The sequence below is a fragment of the Cryptotermes secundus genome, unplaced genomic scaffold, assembly GCF_002891405.2.
Source record: "Cryptotermes secundus unplaced genomic scaffold, Csec_1.0 scaffold461, whole genome shotgun sequence".
NCBI lineage: Eukaryota > Metazoa > Arthropoda > Insecta > Blattodea > Kalotermitidae > Cryptotermes > Cryptotermes secundus.
In genome coordinates this window covers 1,053,051-1,069,751 of record NW_019739952.1, presented here as the reverse complement: position 1 = coordinate 1,069,751, position 16,701 = coordinate 1,053,051, and the positions used below count along the sequence as shown (strand labels likewise).

Below are 16,701 nucleotides of genomic sequence, written 5' to 3'. Positions count from 1 at the left end.
ACATGAGGCAAGTCTGTGTACTAACCACAAGCAATACATGATTCTTCTTCCATTTAACTATGCTTTTTAACTTTAAAATTCGAAAAGGATTCTGAAAAATGAATTCAAAAAGTTATGGAAGACAGCAGATGTAGTCTATTTTAAGATATTATCCTATCGTCTGCCTAAAGGGACCATGAAAAGCCACCAACAAACCTTAGCCAGAATACATGGTGTGTCCAGGATCCGTTAGGACTCATTTTTTTTAAATTTTGCCCTGCAATGCCATCTTGGTGAGTTGTGGCATTAAGATTCTTGAAGTTTCAGCTGTGGCTGTCTATAATTTCAAAGCACAAGCATCGCTGCATCATGTGTCCTGACCTTGAGTGTAACAGTACTGTTCTGACGCTCGTCGGAAAATGGCAGTTGAACAGAGAGCCAACATCAAATTTTGTTTGAAGTTGGGCAAAACAGCGGGAGAAGCATACAAAATGATGAAAAGTGTGTATGGTAGTCATTGTTTGAGTCGATCGAACATTTTTCGATGGTATGCTGTATTTTGTGACGGCAGAGAGGACACTTAAGATGCTCCACGTGCATCAAAGCCGAGAACAAGTCGCACTGAAGAAAATACGAAAAAAGTGACCGAAATCCTTGCATCAGACAGATGTGTTTCTGCATGACTCACTGAGGAGCTTTTGGGAATACAAAAAAGTACTCTGCATCAAATTTTAACTGAAGATTTGGGTAAATGAAAGGTATGTGCACGGTTTGTACCACATGCACTGTCAGGCAATGAAAAATATGCCAGAGTGGAACACTGCAAAGACATGTTACGGTCGTCCCAAAGTGATACAAAATTTACAAAATCGATTGTTACTGGTGACAAGATATGGTGTTTTCAATATGAGCCTCTCATAAAGTGGCAGAGTGCAGCGTACTTGAGCCCAAAGAAGTCAAAACCAAAGAAAGTGTGCATGCAAAAGAGTCGGGTAAAGACAATGCCAACCATTTTCTTTGATTCCAAATGAATCATTCACAGTAATTTCTGCCAGAAGGCCAAACAGTGAATTCTGATTATTATCTTGAGTCCTCAATCATTTGTGGGTCAGAATTCTTCGAATTGACCTGAATATCAAGAGCAAGGTTCCTGGTCGCACAATGCCCCACCACACAAATCAAAGATCATGCACTTTTTTTTGGCCAGAAAAGGGATCACAGTCCTTGATCATCCTCCGTACTTGCCAGATTTGGTGCCAGCAGATTTCTAGTTGTTCCCAAAAGTTAAGTTAGCATTGAAAGGAGACTATCATGACACCATCCAGGACATCCAAAGGGAATTTACAGCAGTTTTAAATGCGATTCACAAAAGGAGTACAGTGACTGTTTTTGAAAACTTTTCACTTGATTCCAGCTATGTACTGATTCAGAATGAGACTGTTTTGAATAAAAAGTGTGAAATTTTGAAAATAATTCACATCTTGTATTTTTAATGAACACAGTTCTAACAGAACCTGGACACACTGTGTAGGCCAGACTCAAAACTGGGCACTTCCAAACACAAAGCAGAAGTGATGATTATCAGAGCAGCATCATAAATTATTGCAAATTGTCTATAAATCAACCTGTACAGGTTACTTCAATTGTCCACAGAGCTTTGAGTTGGGTTTATAGGGAAGAAGTTTCCATGAGTGATAAACACCATCATCATTCTCCAACTTTTAAAATTCTCTCAGAGGTATGGTCTCCCAGGCAGACAACACACATCAGACTAATAATTTCAGATGGGATGGAACATACATACAGGATTATTTTTAGATAATAATGATGGCATTCCTTTCTATGTCATATAAATGTGTGTGTATACATGCTTGTGAAGTTTTATCTGCTTATGAGCAATGTAGGGTCACATAAAGTTGATTCAACTTTCACGTTATTATTCAGGCCCTTGTAACTAAGTATACAGTTTATCTTATGCAGACTAATGGACTAGACTAATGCAGACTAATAGACTAATGCAGTCTATATGGCATGTGACATAATCATGTGCTGTGTATGAAGTTTCCTTCAATAGAAATTACTCTATCTGCAGCAGATGTATTCCAGCAAGGCAAACCATGGACCTTTACATTTCATTTTTAACAGCAGAAAAACTTCTCTAATACAGCATAACAAACAAACCAGACATACAGGAATGGTTTGAAGCAGTTAACGGGGTATGGACTCTACATAAGACAAATGGTATCTGAAGATTTTAATTGAGTCACTGACCACTGAACTCCTTTCTGACAGCTCTACAGGAATAACATATGTATTGCTCTGATTAGTAGTGGTTTTTATATGGCTTTAAACAAAAGAGGCAATAACTTCTTCAAGTGTGAATAACTGTAACAATTTGCAATACTGTAACAGTGTGAGAAAGGGACAGGTGTCAGCCCCTAGCTGACAAGCACTGAATTACCAGTGGAAGGTTACATCAAGTATAATTCTGTTAGCAAATCATTCCTTTAAGCTATCACAGTTAAGTACATGTGCAGCATACTCCACCGCTACATACCAAATTTCACCCTTTAATAAAAAAAAAAATAAAAAAAAAATAAAAGAAGAAGAAGAAGATTTTATACATTGTATAAATATAAGTCTCTACATGTCTTGCAAGTCTGTTTCATTGTGTTCTGAGAGTGTAATTTATCTACTGTGACAATCACAGATGACAACTAACAATACCCTAAACTTCACTTATTTCATACAAACAGTTTAACCCTTCATGGCCCGCTTTACATACCAGTACCATTCTCTTCTGAACTTATTTAAATACCACTGAGCTATTTATTTGCAACTAGTATTATGAGTTGGTTTGTCAGAATTACTACAGCTGTCACTCAAATCAGGCCCATTTATTTTGGCATTAGGGTCAAACATATCAATATTTCAATCCTGATTAAATTCACTGAAGGAATCCAAGACATCCTGCAATTGCTCATGGGTCTGTTTGCTGTCCAATGCACACTAACTGGATGACACCATTGGGATATAAATACAGAGAAAAATATATGCAGTCCCTTTGAAAAATCTACAAATTTCTAAATCTATAAAATTCATAAAAGTATTTCAATGAATGGTTTGTTAATACCACTGCAAAAAGGAAGGCTTAAATGACACACTGAGACTGTTTGCCTCCTTCAGACTGACTCCAGATCGCCTATAACCTTCATAAAACATGTGGCAGTCAGAGTCCAACATGGGACAAGAATGAAGAATTTAAAGTGGTGGACTCAATCCAACATACGACTACAAAGTGTTAACATGTGTGTCAAAAGATGGGACAGTATGTACAATCTACCGCTGGTCATATCAGTGTCATAAGAAATAAAAAATTCCATGTCATTGGTCAGGCAGTCAGCTGACTTCTCACTGTGCGAACCCAGAGTTCACCTCAGGGCAGTCCATATAGGATTTTAAGTAGATAAAGTGGCATTAATATTACCTTTTCTGCAAGTATTTTGCTCTTCCCTTCCCAGTAATAAGTGCTGCATATTAAGCAATCACCACACTCATCATCATTAAGAGTAGTACCACAGGGTCATTTGTAACTGCAGTACCAAGAAATCTGATCATATGCCATGCTATGTCCATGATTTATTCCAGCCATCTTACAGTGCATACACTCATTCACCTCACTCTTCACTCCTGCACTACATGTTTCGGCACAAAGGTGCCATCTTCAGGTGCTTTTCAATTTACGTTAAACTATTTCACTGTATGCCTTGCCGTCTTCATACTAAAATAACTAAAATATATGTTCATCATATATATTGAAAAATATTAAATGTTAAAAATATTAAAAATATTCAGGATTTTTTATCCCTACGTCGCATCTCAATACACGAGTCACACCTATCCTCTTCTATCGGAGCACTCTTCCTACTTTCGTGTGTGTATTGTGCTTTGTGTTGTGTCTTACTCCTGTGACTGCGTGTGTTATACTGCTGGGCCTGCTGGGTATGTGTGTGTGTGTGTGTGTGTGTGTGTGTGTGTGTGTGTGTGCCATGCTATCATTGTCATTATTATTAGAGCGAGGGCACACCAAGGAAACTGGTAACCGCAATTTCAGAGAATTGTTATCAGCCTGTGTTGAACACATGCTACTGAATGGAGCAACACAAACTGAGGAAACTACACTGCCATTTCCTCAATTTGCACTGCTCCATTCAGTAACATGCGTTCAACTTACGCTGATAACAATTCTTGGAAACTGCGGTTGCGTTGAGGTTGCTAATTTCCTTGGTGTGCCCTCACCCTTACAGGTCAGGATATCCTGGACACAGCAGTCAAAAGGCTCATATAATTATAAGAATTTTTAAGGCAAAACTAATGACTACTAAAAACAGCATTACTACATATGTAGCAATGGTGACCTGATTCAATCATGCACAAAGAGCACTAATAATATACAGACCTCCAGCACTTTTCCTTCTGAATCTAGCACTAGGATTGTCACTTCTATGTTCTTCCCAGTTGATTTTCCACCACGTTCAAACTCTCCTTTCTCCAAAGTCAGGTACAGATCATTTCTGAAATAAAGTGAAATGTGTGGATCCCTTTCTCATCTTAAAAAAAGGACATACACCCAAATAGTGAGAAAAAACATATGAAGGGGACACAAACATGGATGCTGGAAAAAGGAAAATAACGCAGAATGAAGAGAGTTTTTGTTCTCAAACAAACACACTTTAGTGTGAACAACAATATGCAATAGGATGGACTATATTGACCTATGATCTAGTGCAGTTTGTCAATTTCAATAAGTGAACAATTGCTTTTGGATGGCCAAGTAGGGCCAAAACATGCAGCAGCTGATGTGATTTTAATGTAATTCTGAATAAGGGAGAGACTGTGAACAGTTTTAGGTTGCATCACAGATGGAAATGAATGAGCAAGTGTTGAAACAAAAAACAATATTAATCACACTGGACCAGAATTTCAGCCTCAACTTCCCACACTAAATATGGTCCCAGTTTCATGTATCAAGTTGCAGAAAATTTTACTTTAAGAAATTATATGTATGTTTAAACATGATGCAGTATGGACATGGGTTACACATGGATGAAAACATGATTTCTTTTGGAGCATCAAAAATGGAAACAGTGAATAAATAATCACTGGGCAACCCAAGTACAAGATGATATACCTACAAGACAGAATAGTGAAAGGTGGACTTCATTACAAGAAGAGTGATTATGAGAAGACGTAGAAGAATGGAGAAGGCTTTGTCACGGGATGTCTCACACATTAATGCAGTGTTTCCCAACCTTTTTGATGCCGCGGACCCCCTGTACCGAATGTTAATTCACTGCGGCCCCCATAAAACCCAAAATGGAATTTTTTAAATTTTACGAGTACATATCATAAAAATGAAGCAGTAACTTAAAATTTTACAACACTAAATGTGTCATTTATGACAATAAAATACTGTTATAAATGGAGATATTCGGAAGATTACGAACATATCAATTAGGCATAATATTATGAATTTAACACTCACCTAATGTGATGGCTGGTGCTGTTTTTTAGACGTCAACTTTCAAATGTCAGGATCAAAACTGGATAATTTCAGACGTAGATCTGGCTCCACGTTAAGTCTGTTCCTATATCTGTTTTTCATGTGTACAAGATGAGAAAATGTTGTCTCGCACAGATATGTAGTGGGAAATGGCAACAGATGTCTTACAGCCCTTTTGGAAATTTCAGGGTAAACAGACCTAGCTTGGAACCAAAACTCCAGTAACGGTAACGAAGGAAACAGCAATTTGAACGTCGAATCACAGGACAGCTCGATAAGTTGCTCTTCCTCGGCAGAAGGAAGTTCAAATTCAGTGTCTACAAAGGGATTTTTCATCCAGTCGTTATTTTCAAGACAAAACGGAAAATACAGATGTAGTTGAGATGCCAATAACCTCATATGTTCAATCATACTTTCAGCAACATCACTAGAAAGGGGTTGTTCACTGGAATAAATGAAATCACTCAGCATGTGAAAGGAATCGTATTTTCCTTTCTCAATACGGCTGCACCACAAATTTAACTTCTTGATTGTTGCCTCTATCTTGTCTTGCACAGAAAACATGGTGACAGATGTACCTTGAAGGCTCGAGATAAGAGTATTCAAGATGTTAAAAATGTCCGCCAAGTAAGCAAGAGAGGAGAGCCATGCGAAATCATTTAAATAGTGTGTTAATTGAAATTTAGAGTTTATGAGGAACAACCTTACTTCGTCTCGAAGCTCAAGCAACCGCGTCAAAACCTTACCCCGGGACAGCCATCAGGTTTCTGAGTGCAATAATAAGTGTTCGTGATCACTTCCCATTTCATTACAAAGCGCAGAAAATAATCGGCTGTTAAGAGGACGGGCTTTAATAAAATTGACAATTTTTACTGCCTCGTCTAGAACGATTTTCATTTTGGAGGGCATACGGCGTGCAGCTAATACTTCGCGGTGTATGCAACAATGTGTCCATTTAACAAGAGGTGCGACTTTCTGGATACGTGCGACCAAACCATTATGTATTCCCGACATTGCCTGAGCACCATCTGTGCTGATACCTACACATTTTTTCCGTTGAAGTGTATTTGTAGTTATGAAGTCAATGACAACTTTGAAAAGGGCTTCAGCAGTTGTATTAAGAGGTAACGATTCACAGAACAAAAAATCTTCACAAACTTTATTTTCGTGTTCATATCGCACCAAAGCTACCAAATTAGCATTATTTGAAATATCGTGGCTTTCATCCAACTGCAACGCAAAATATTCACTATGACGTAACCGTTCTAGCAAAATATCTTTCACATTTTGAGCCATCTCGTCGATTCTTCTTTTCACAGTATTGTCAGATAACGATATTAGAGACACCTCGTTGGCATGTTTTTCACTAAACAAGTTCTTTGTTATCGTTTTTGTAGCAGGCAAAATTAAATCTTCCCCGATTGTATGGCGTTGTCCATTTCTAGCGATCAGAAGGGCGACTTCGTAAGAGGCAAGAACAGCCTTTTCATTTTTCGTTCCACATACAATGTCCTTAACTAAATTCTGTGAACCACAAAGTTGCAGTTTCTTATTTTGAAAATATTCTATTGGCTTATTAACTGATTCGCCATGTTTCGTTTCAAGGTGGCATCTCAACTTCGACGGCTTCATAGATTCATTCGATAACACTTCGCAACAAAGAACACACTGTGGTCTGTCTTCGCCGTCTTTATTCAGAACGGAAAATCCCATTTGCAAATAAGATGGACAATATTTGCGTGATTTTTTGAGGGAAGGAACTTTATCTGCCCTGGTACTATTTTCGACAACACTAGATCCACTCGGATTATCGTCTGTCTTACGTTTCAATGATCCACACTTTAACCACCGATCCATATCTAAATAAGATCGTGAACAAACTGAAAATCAGAAGTTTCGTTGTGAACTCAATTATTTGAACAAAAGCAGAAAGACTGAATATTACACCGAGAAAAACACACTTGTATAATATTATAAAAATTCACTGCACAAAAACTAAAGAAACACGGGTTGTTCGCTCTGCCACTGAAATGAATAAGAAACGTGGTCAATGGTCCCAGGTTTATTCCCAACCAAAGAGGGATGGATTTGGTGGGGGAGGATGGGAGAACGGTCGGACAGCAGGTACTAGGACAGCAGTCCACCCTGAAACACGGGTGTGAGATGCAATGGGCCGACCAAAAGAAAATGTCCTTGGAAAAAGCTACACATATCGTTGGTTATTCACCTCTGCTTTACAAAGGGAAGAAGTAACGGTACCAACAGTCCCGTTAAATTTTACTTCAACCATGGGCCTCAAGAGCCAGAGATATACATTGCAAATATCCCAGGTGTGAGGAACATGATAAAATAAAGTTTAATGAAAATAAACTATCCCACGGACCCCTTTTGAATTACTCGCGGACCACAGGTTGGGAAACACTGCATTAATGGATGATGATGAATGAATCTGTAATTTCTACTGGCATAAGAATCTTGTGATGTTTGCTAAACTTACCTTACATCCCCAGGCATAATGACATCAGAGAATCCCAGCTTCTTTGTTAGAGAAATGTTCTTAAATAGCAAAGGATTCTCCTCTCGGACCTGTGGTAATTCTCCATGAAGCATCTTGAGCGAGATACCTATACCTGGAATACATGACAAGTTCAGTTCTGATATACGGTACTGTAAGGATGGTCTGGCCATTGACACGTGTTCTACTGTAGGCTCATAATAAAATTTACTGAAATAAAAATTGAAAACCATGAGAGTAATTTTTTTTAATCACAAAGTGGGGGGTGGAGTCCAGTTGGGTCCACTCGGCATGTCGACCATTGTTTGGCCTACTGTACCTGCCCCGGGTGATGCAGAATTTGGTGGAATGAAGATTGGCAGGGGAAACCAAAGTACTCAGAGAAAACACAAGCAAGAATGCTTTACCTCTATGCTGTGTAATATGAGTGTTTTAATTAATTATTTCAACAACTGAATTTCTGATTATACAGTTCAGTATTTGTAGTTTTAATTAGTATTATCAGAAATATACTTGCATCTGCAATAACTGAAAATCAAGCTCAAATGCTGGCTTCTCACAACAGTGACCCATGTCTGGCTCCAAGTTCAACCATGTGGAATTTGTGGTGGACAAAGTGGCACTGGGGTGGCTTTTCTCTGAGTATTTAAATTTCCCTTATCAATTTTCATTCCACCCATTGCTCCACATTCATTACTCCTTATATCATTGATGCTACATATTTTCAACAATGACAGAGTCATTAAACAACCAACTTAAAAAAGTTCAAGGACACAGGTAAAATCATATGCAGTACATTTAAAAAACTACACTCCAAATCAGAGAACACATTTATCTTATTATCATTATCTTATTGTAAAGAACCACAACAGAATCCTTGAAAATTAATAAACTGAGCTGAAAAATGGTGCATGTAATATTCAGAAACTACAGAAAAATGGTTTATGGAAATAAAAGCTGTTCATATTTTTTTAAATGATTAAAATCAAACTTTTTTTATTGTAGCTCCTTTTTTCAACTTGAGACTGTACACGCTTTGGATATTCTGATTATGAAATAAACTAAGCCATAAATGTCTAACTAGCAATGGCATCATAAAGGAACTGAGAGAATGGAGAGCACTGATGACAAAAGGGTGGTCCTCCACCTTGAAGAGTTTCAGCACCCTGTCCAGAATGTTACAAAATGTTACGCAGTTGCTCAGGACAGGGAGTAGCTATGGGCTTTTGTGCATACAGCAAATGAATCCTTGGGTTCCATACACAGACAGGGGCTTCCTTCACTATCTGAGTGACTATAAGCTTTCCACAAGGAATATGGACCATGGAATTCATTAGATGATGAAAGGTACTATTTTCTGGGAGTAAGTTCTGCTCGCCACTTGCTTCTTGCTGGCTATTTTCTTGGCTCTTTCTTTGACCATGGTGAGGAGGTATAATATTCTTCTGAAATACTAATAAACTATCATGAGATTACATGGTGTACCATCCCAGAAAACAATACTCTTCACACTCATTGCTGTGAGAACCTCAGATCCCACGAATTTATAGATGTCTTGTAGTTCAAATCTGATTATTGGTTGAAGAAATTGCACTTAGCAGGATGTGTGTGTGTGTGTGTGTGTGAAATATAAATTCTGATAGATGGCACAGATGTAATATAAATGCTTTTCTTTTACTCAAAGTGAAAGGGTTGATTTCCTATCAACTCTTGCCTGGTGTCTCCTTTCTCTCAGGATTACAGTCACACTATCATCAAATGATGATCAGCAGACTCTTCTTCATTTGCATATATTTAACCAAATTATGACATCACAGTACTTAATTACGAGGGTAAGTCAATAAGTAAGTTACAAATGGATATAGAACTTACACAAATAAAAGTACTGATTTGAAAAATGATTTTATTTCTCAACATAATCTCCCTGTACACTGAGGCACTTGTCCCATCATTTCACAAGCCCCTGAAAACCAGCAGGCAGTGATTTCTGTTTCTACAGCTTCATTCTCGGGAAAATGTTCAACCAAAAGATGATGTTTAAGAGGGCCAAACAAATGGAAGTCGCTTGGAGCAAGGTCGGGGCTATACAGAGGATGCTCGAGGACTTTCCACTTGAAATTTCACAGCGTGTCATTTGTTTTGTTGGTAGTTTGGGGACCCATGTTGTCATGCAAGAGCAACATATCTTTGGTGAGGAGTTCTAGTCACTTCCGTTGAAGGGCTCTACAAATTTTCCTGAGGATGACAGTAGGAGTCGGCATTTACGGTTTGTCCTTGAGGCTGGAATGCGGTGAGCAGTATGCCTTAGTGATCCCAGAAGACTGTGAGCATCACTTTCCTGGAGGATGGTGTCACCTTAAACTTTTTTTTTGGCAGGCAACGTAGGATGTTTCCGCTGCACTGACGCACGCTTTGTCTCGGGCTGGTAATGGTGAACCCAAGACTCATCACCTGTGACAATTTGGGCCAGTATATTGTGTCCTTCATCGTGGTAACAACTGAGATGCTGTAATGCCAGACCCATTATCTGCATTTTGTGTTGTGAGGTCATCATGCATGGCACCTATCGTGCACAGACTTTGTGAAAACCTAACCTGTCATGCATTATGTCATGCCATGTGAACAACCAATAGCAGTGGCTACAGTGTCTGTAGTTACCCTTCTGTCTGCTCGGATTAAGTCTTCAACCCGCTGCACATTGGTCTCTATGGCAATCACAGTTGGCCAGCCGACGCGGTGTTCGTCTTCAATACGTGTCCGCCCTTCAGAGAACTTCTGCACCCAATTGTAAATAGCTTGATGTGACAGGCACTTCTCACCATAGATGGGAAGATGAATATTCTTTGAGTCCATACTTTTGCTCACAAAAATCGCACAACAGAGCGCTGCTTGAGGGTTGTACACTCACTCAGAGGCGCCGCCATCTTGCAACTGCTGTTTCACTTTTGTAAACATCGAGTGTCTCATGTTGAATGTCATAAACTGCCACCAAACTAATGCTGACGTCTAGTGGTGATAGCCTCAAGTGCCTCATTCAAACATGTAATACCCCACATCAATTTGTAACTTACTTATAGATTCACCTACGTAAATAACCACAACTTCTACATTTCCCAGTGTTACATTTAGTACTTCATATTTCTTGAATGCCAAATTATTTCTTTTGTCTCAAATCACACTCACTTTACTTCAGTTTCTAACTACCTCTACGTTCCCACCAATCTGTACTAATGTCACTTATCATGATACAGTTTTAAACTCAGGACCATCTCCATTGCTTATTAAATTGGAGAAAAAATAGAGATCTATGTGGCAGGAATTTCTCGAAGCAGAACTGACAACATTTCACTTCATACCATGAATACAGACACATGTAGCACTGGGTTTATGTTTTACAAGGTTTGAATGTGAAGAAGAGAAGTTCTCATTCTGTCTACATTTAAGGTATAAGGGCAACACAGCAATTGATCTCATATGTCATATGTAGGGCCCGGATTTTTTGAAAATGCATATGCGCATATGCAAATGCATAATTTGAGGGTTTTTGGTCATTATTGCATATTCTAAACATAAGAGCATATTTCTTTGAAATTAAGGATAATTAAGGATGAGACAACCAATTTATGTGGCCGATACATAGCAAATTTCGTAGTTGTTAAGCTACATCCAGACGAACCAGGAACCTTATCTTCTTGCTTGCAAAGTACTACAGAAAACCAACCACAGCACAATAGCAAGATTGGTAAATGATTCTCTGCGACTACTATGGCCATCTGAAATTGAGAATAATTGTTGTAAGGTGCTTGTATTACTCACAGATGCAGCTTCCTATATGTTGAAAGCAGCAAAGGCCTTACAGGTTACACCATATTGCAGAAAAAATACACGCACAGTTTCCAGCTGTTAACGATTTAATTGCAAGTGGAAAAAAATGTTTCTGAAAGCACCAGCTCGTGTCCAGTTCTAAAAAGATTGCCTACCTCAGATTCCTCTGGCACCTGAACCTGTCCTAACTAGGTGGGGGACATGGATATCCGCAGCTTCATTTTATCAGGAGAATTTCAATCAAGTAAAAGAAGTGGTTACAAAACTTGAAGATGAGTATGCATGTGTTCGTGAAGCAAAAGTGGTGTTTGGAAGTGATACTGTTTATCAAGATGTGAATTTTATCCATGCACATTTTTCTGCAGTTTCAAAAGCCACTGAGAGCTTAGAATCTTGTGGTGCACTCCTTCACGAGTCACTTGAACTCGTTCAGAAAGCAACTTGTTCACTGAATTTCGCACTAGGCGAAATTGGAGACAAGATTAAATGCAAGTTAGAAATGGTGTTGAATTCGAACCCAGGACTAAAAAAAGATTCAGTCAATTAGTCAGTACTTGAGTGGAATTAGGGTATCTTTGCCAGATGAATGTTCCGAACCTTCGGCGCCAGTGTATAAATACTGTCCAATCACGTCAGTTGATGTAGAAAGATCATTCTCGGCCTATAAACTCATTTTGATGGACAATAAACGCAGTTTGTCTCCAGAAAACACTGAAAGACTTCTAGTTGCCTATTGTGATGCTACTTTCTGCAGTGAATGATACATGTAAATAGGTGAGTCTGAATAAAGTGACCTGCTTCTTAAGTGCATATTGTTTTATTTTTGGTGCATATTTTCCTGCTTTTTATCGCATATTTTAAGTGTTTTTAACACATAACGATCCGGGCCCTAGTCATATGTCACTGATATCCAATAGTATTTTAATTCCACAATTACTGCATTTAAGAATCTAGGACAATTGACTGATCCAAAGAACTACATCTGACACACACTGGTCCAGCTAATGTTAAGTTACACTAACCATAATTTGGCTGCCCTGAGAGGGGATTGTATTTGTTGCTCTGTTTTTTGATGATCAGCTCATGAAGCTGATGAAAGTCTTTCTCCTCTCCTTGATAAACTTTGAATGTGAACTCGCGCTCATGATTGGAGCCTCCTTGAGGTGAGTCTTTGTTTGAAAGAACCTCGTTAATGTTGAGTACTGCACAGCCATGTGGTCGTTTGAATAGCTGATGCAATGGAACTGAGTGACTGGTTGAACTTGACTTCTTAGATGAATCAGAATACAGCATGCGGCCCATCCTCATCACATGAGCCACCAGCCACATATCACAAGTGAGATCTGCATTACCCAGATCCTGTAACACATTGTCCCAGAAAATATAGTAGCATATTTAAGTAAGATGCCAATAATTTCACTCTAAGTCAAGCACAGAACCTGGTTATCAGCACAATACTATAATTCCCTTCCATTCTATATCCCAAGTTAACCTTTCAAAGCACATTGGTGCAACATGCTTTAACATTAAACGAAAAATTGCATTTGCCAAGAGAGCATATTTATGTTTCATATAAATATCAGAATACACAGTTGTCATTTTCTTCTACAGCATTAACCAATTCATCTTTCCAATGGAAATGCACTATATTTTCTATGAGACAGGAAATGAACTTTTAAATATTATTTAGATGATTTTCATAGTTCAAAAGATTAACCAATGCCCAGAAACTGGATGACCATTTTATATCATTTACCATCATATCAAAGAAAGCAACAATGAGCTGAGTCAGTTCTTGATGAGTGACTGCTTGACGGGACTCTCTGAGGTGTGTGTGTACTTATTTATTTATATCAACTATTTGTGTCACATCAGCTCCTAATAATAAAAATGGAAATAGTATCTGAAACACTGGATTTCTTTAATGTGCTGAAGTGGATGACTGCTTGAAAAGACACCATGCAGCACATCTGTTATTTACATGTACAGAATGTTTTAAAAAAGGAATGAGTAGAACTTCACTTTCAAAATAGTTTCGCAAAGAATTTGAACTTCTGATATAGTTAAATGTTGTTAAATTCACATCAAAATTCATTCTATTTTAATTAACATTACTGAAATAGATTTTATAATGACAATCCAATTATTCAAGCAAGGAGAGGAAACTTCAAATCATAAACTCTCCATTTACATACGGCCCTAAGTAAAAATTTCTCCAGAATCCAAATCACAAAGAATTACACATTTTTAAAGAGAGAGGATATCAGAATTCTAAGTATCAAGAAATTACAATATCGAGCAGAAATGGGGTTCATGATGAAATTAAGACCAGAAAAAGTTCTGGAATGCTTATTATTACTCAGTTTAAAAACTATCAACCCCCTCTACTTTCCAAAACACTAAAGATAAAGCTATATAAAACAAGCACTCTGTCAGTTCTTTACCATGGGAGTGACATGGTTTCTCACTTTCATGGAAGAGTAAACATTATAAATATTGACAACAAAGCACTCATGATAAACATCAGTAGTGATTCCCAGAACTTACAGCTTGCTCAAGCTAAACTAACATATCTAGTGCAGATCTGCAGACTTTCTTAATAATATGGTGAAAACAATAGGTAGAATTAAGAGGATGAACTAACAGGAGAAAGGAATTTACATAACAGTGATCTTGTTTAAATTTAGATTCTGATGGACTGCACACACACACACACACACACACACATTTCATTAATCCAACATTGGTCCTTTGATGGATGAATATGAAACATGTCAGGAGATGTATTCCATACAATACAACTTATGCAAAAAAGACATTAAACAATACTATATACAGAGTATATAAACAACAGAAGTAAGTACAGATTCTAGTATAACAAAGTATACGTGCTTATAACATTCATAGGGACATGTAAGAAATTTGCGTGAATTTAACATCAAAAACCTCCCATAATGAGGCTGTATGGGGAATCAAGGTATAAATATGATATTACTAAAATTAATCTTAAGCGAACAGATTATGTTGCTGAAAGTGAACTAAAATGTCTAAAACTGGTAGGCATTTGTGTTGACTTTCTGTATCATTAGTAATTTATAAAGATACACACTTTCAGAGATGCTTTAATTTAAGGTTAAGAATGTGCCATGTCCTTTAGCCTGTAGATTAATATTACTTAATATTGTCACATGTTTGGAATCCAGAAAGGTTACTTCCATGGAAATGCTAGAACAGACCGTTGCATAGGAAGTAACAATAGCGGTATTGTAATTCTAACAGTGAGCTGTTGCGTAGAGAACGCCCCGGAGATGAGTCTCCATGGTTATAATGAGGGTTCATTGCATAGCAGTGGCCGAGGTTATAAAAAGGGTTGAAGGCATTTGCCAAGTCAGTTGGAACCTAGATGCCATACAATATAGAAGAAAGACAGCAAGCAGTCAGTATTGGGATAGCAGTCGCCGAAGACAGTTGAGATCCAGCCATGGCCAAGGACAGTATAAGCATCGAAGTAGAGACAGAAGTCAAGCGATATTGCGAGTAATAATAATTGTAAGGTGTGTAAGTGTGAGTGTCCAATAAAGATTCGCTAAATCCGAGACCCGCGTAAAGTTATTTGTCGCGTGACATACCCAACACGTGACAATGTTATATATATGTACTACCTACACAGTATACATAATATTACAGCACTATCAGGTTTCTCCCTAACCAGCTGATCCTTCCAGGATGGCCTTCTGCAGCATGTATAAAAATAAGTGTGTCACGATAACATCACAATTAACACATCTGTGGCTCAGCATGGAGCTTCTCAAAGGTCATGACAACAAAATCTGTTCATCAAAATCTATACTTTTGTGCTTCTACTCCATGTTATGTAATGCACTTTGATAAAAAGAAAATGAAACAATTATAGCTGCACATCATTATACCTTCAGGAAAAATGACCACTCTGTTGGCAATGACATAATTGCAGTGGTTCAAAATGTAGCTAAAAATATCAGAATCTACTGCTGTATTTATCATGCCTTAAAACTTTTCTTTAACCAGTGGAGGGCTGTTGTGAACATGGCAATGAACCTTTGGGCTCATGGAAGGCAAAGATTTCTTAACCAGCCAAGCAAAAAGCTGTACAAAGAGCCACTTAGTCAGTTTCTGAAAAATGTTCTAATCCGTCAATCAGATGCACAATAACATAAGAGATACCATACTCAGATATAAAGATGTTCAGCATCAGACATTAAACTTAATATATACGACTATGATGACAAAGACTACTGCTGCTAGGCAAATTAGGGGAGTTAACTTACTGTAAAAATAGTACAGTTGCTGTGCAGCTTCTCGATGTAGTTGGAGAAGCCTTCCTTGGATATTCTGACTAGAAAACGTTCACTGGAACAGTGTTATGTTATGAATCAAGCTAATTTAAACAACTTCAAACAAATAAAAGGAAATGTGTAAATCTCAGTCAAAACATGGTTTAGACATCAATAAAAAGTGTGTAACACATCACATTCAAGATATCAGTAATTACAATATTTGGGCTAAAATATTCTCCATGTACACAATGTTTACTGAACTATGTATACGCAAAAATGCATTTAGACTATTATAAATAGTGGCACACAACAAGGAGCATCACAATTTTACAGTGGCAAAAGAGGACAGTTCCAGAGCCCTACTATGGCCGTCCAAGGGCTTCCAACCCTAGGATCGAGTCCCGGCCAACACACTATTGACATGCATCGTTAGTATTAATATTATTCATAGAAGGTAAAGGTTCAGTAAGAAAGAGGACATCCTGCCTCCAGAAAAAAAAAAA

At 37.9% G+C, this 16,701-nt stretch overlaps 1 protein-coding gene across 2 annotated transcripts in view; it reads right to left on the bottom strand.

Annotated features, from left to right (window-relative positions):
• The window catches only part of LOC111872119 (dedicator of cytokinesis protein 3), a 284,561-nt gene that overhangs the window by 62,120 nt on the left and 205,740 nt on the right, over window positions 1-16,701 (bottom strand). For both annotated transcript variants that reach the window (XM_023865697.2, XM_033754538.1), the window contains exons 10-13: window positions 16,190-16,271; window positions 12,905-13,241; window positions 8,040-8,172; window positions 4,439-4,553 (exon numbers count right to left, since the gene is read on the bottom strand). In XM_023865697.2, coding sequence (XP_023721465.2) covers window positions 4,439-4,553; window positions 8,040-8,172; window positions 12,905-13,241; window positions 16,190-16,271 — 667 coding nt within the window. The remainder of the gene's footprint in view (window positions 1-4,438; window positions 4,554-8,039; window positions 8,173-12,904; window positions 13,242-16,189; window positions 16,272-16,701) is intronic.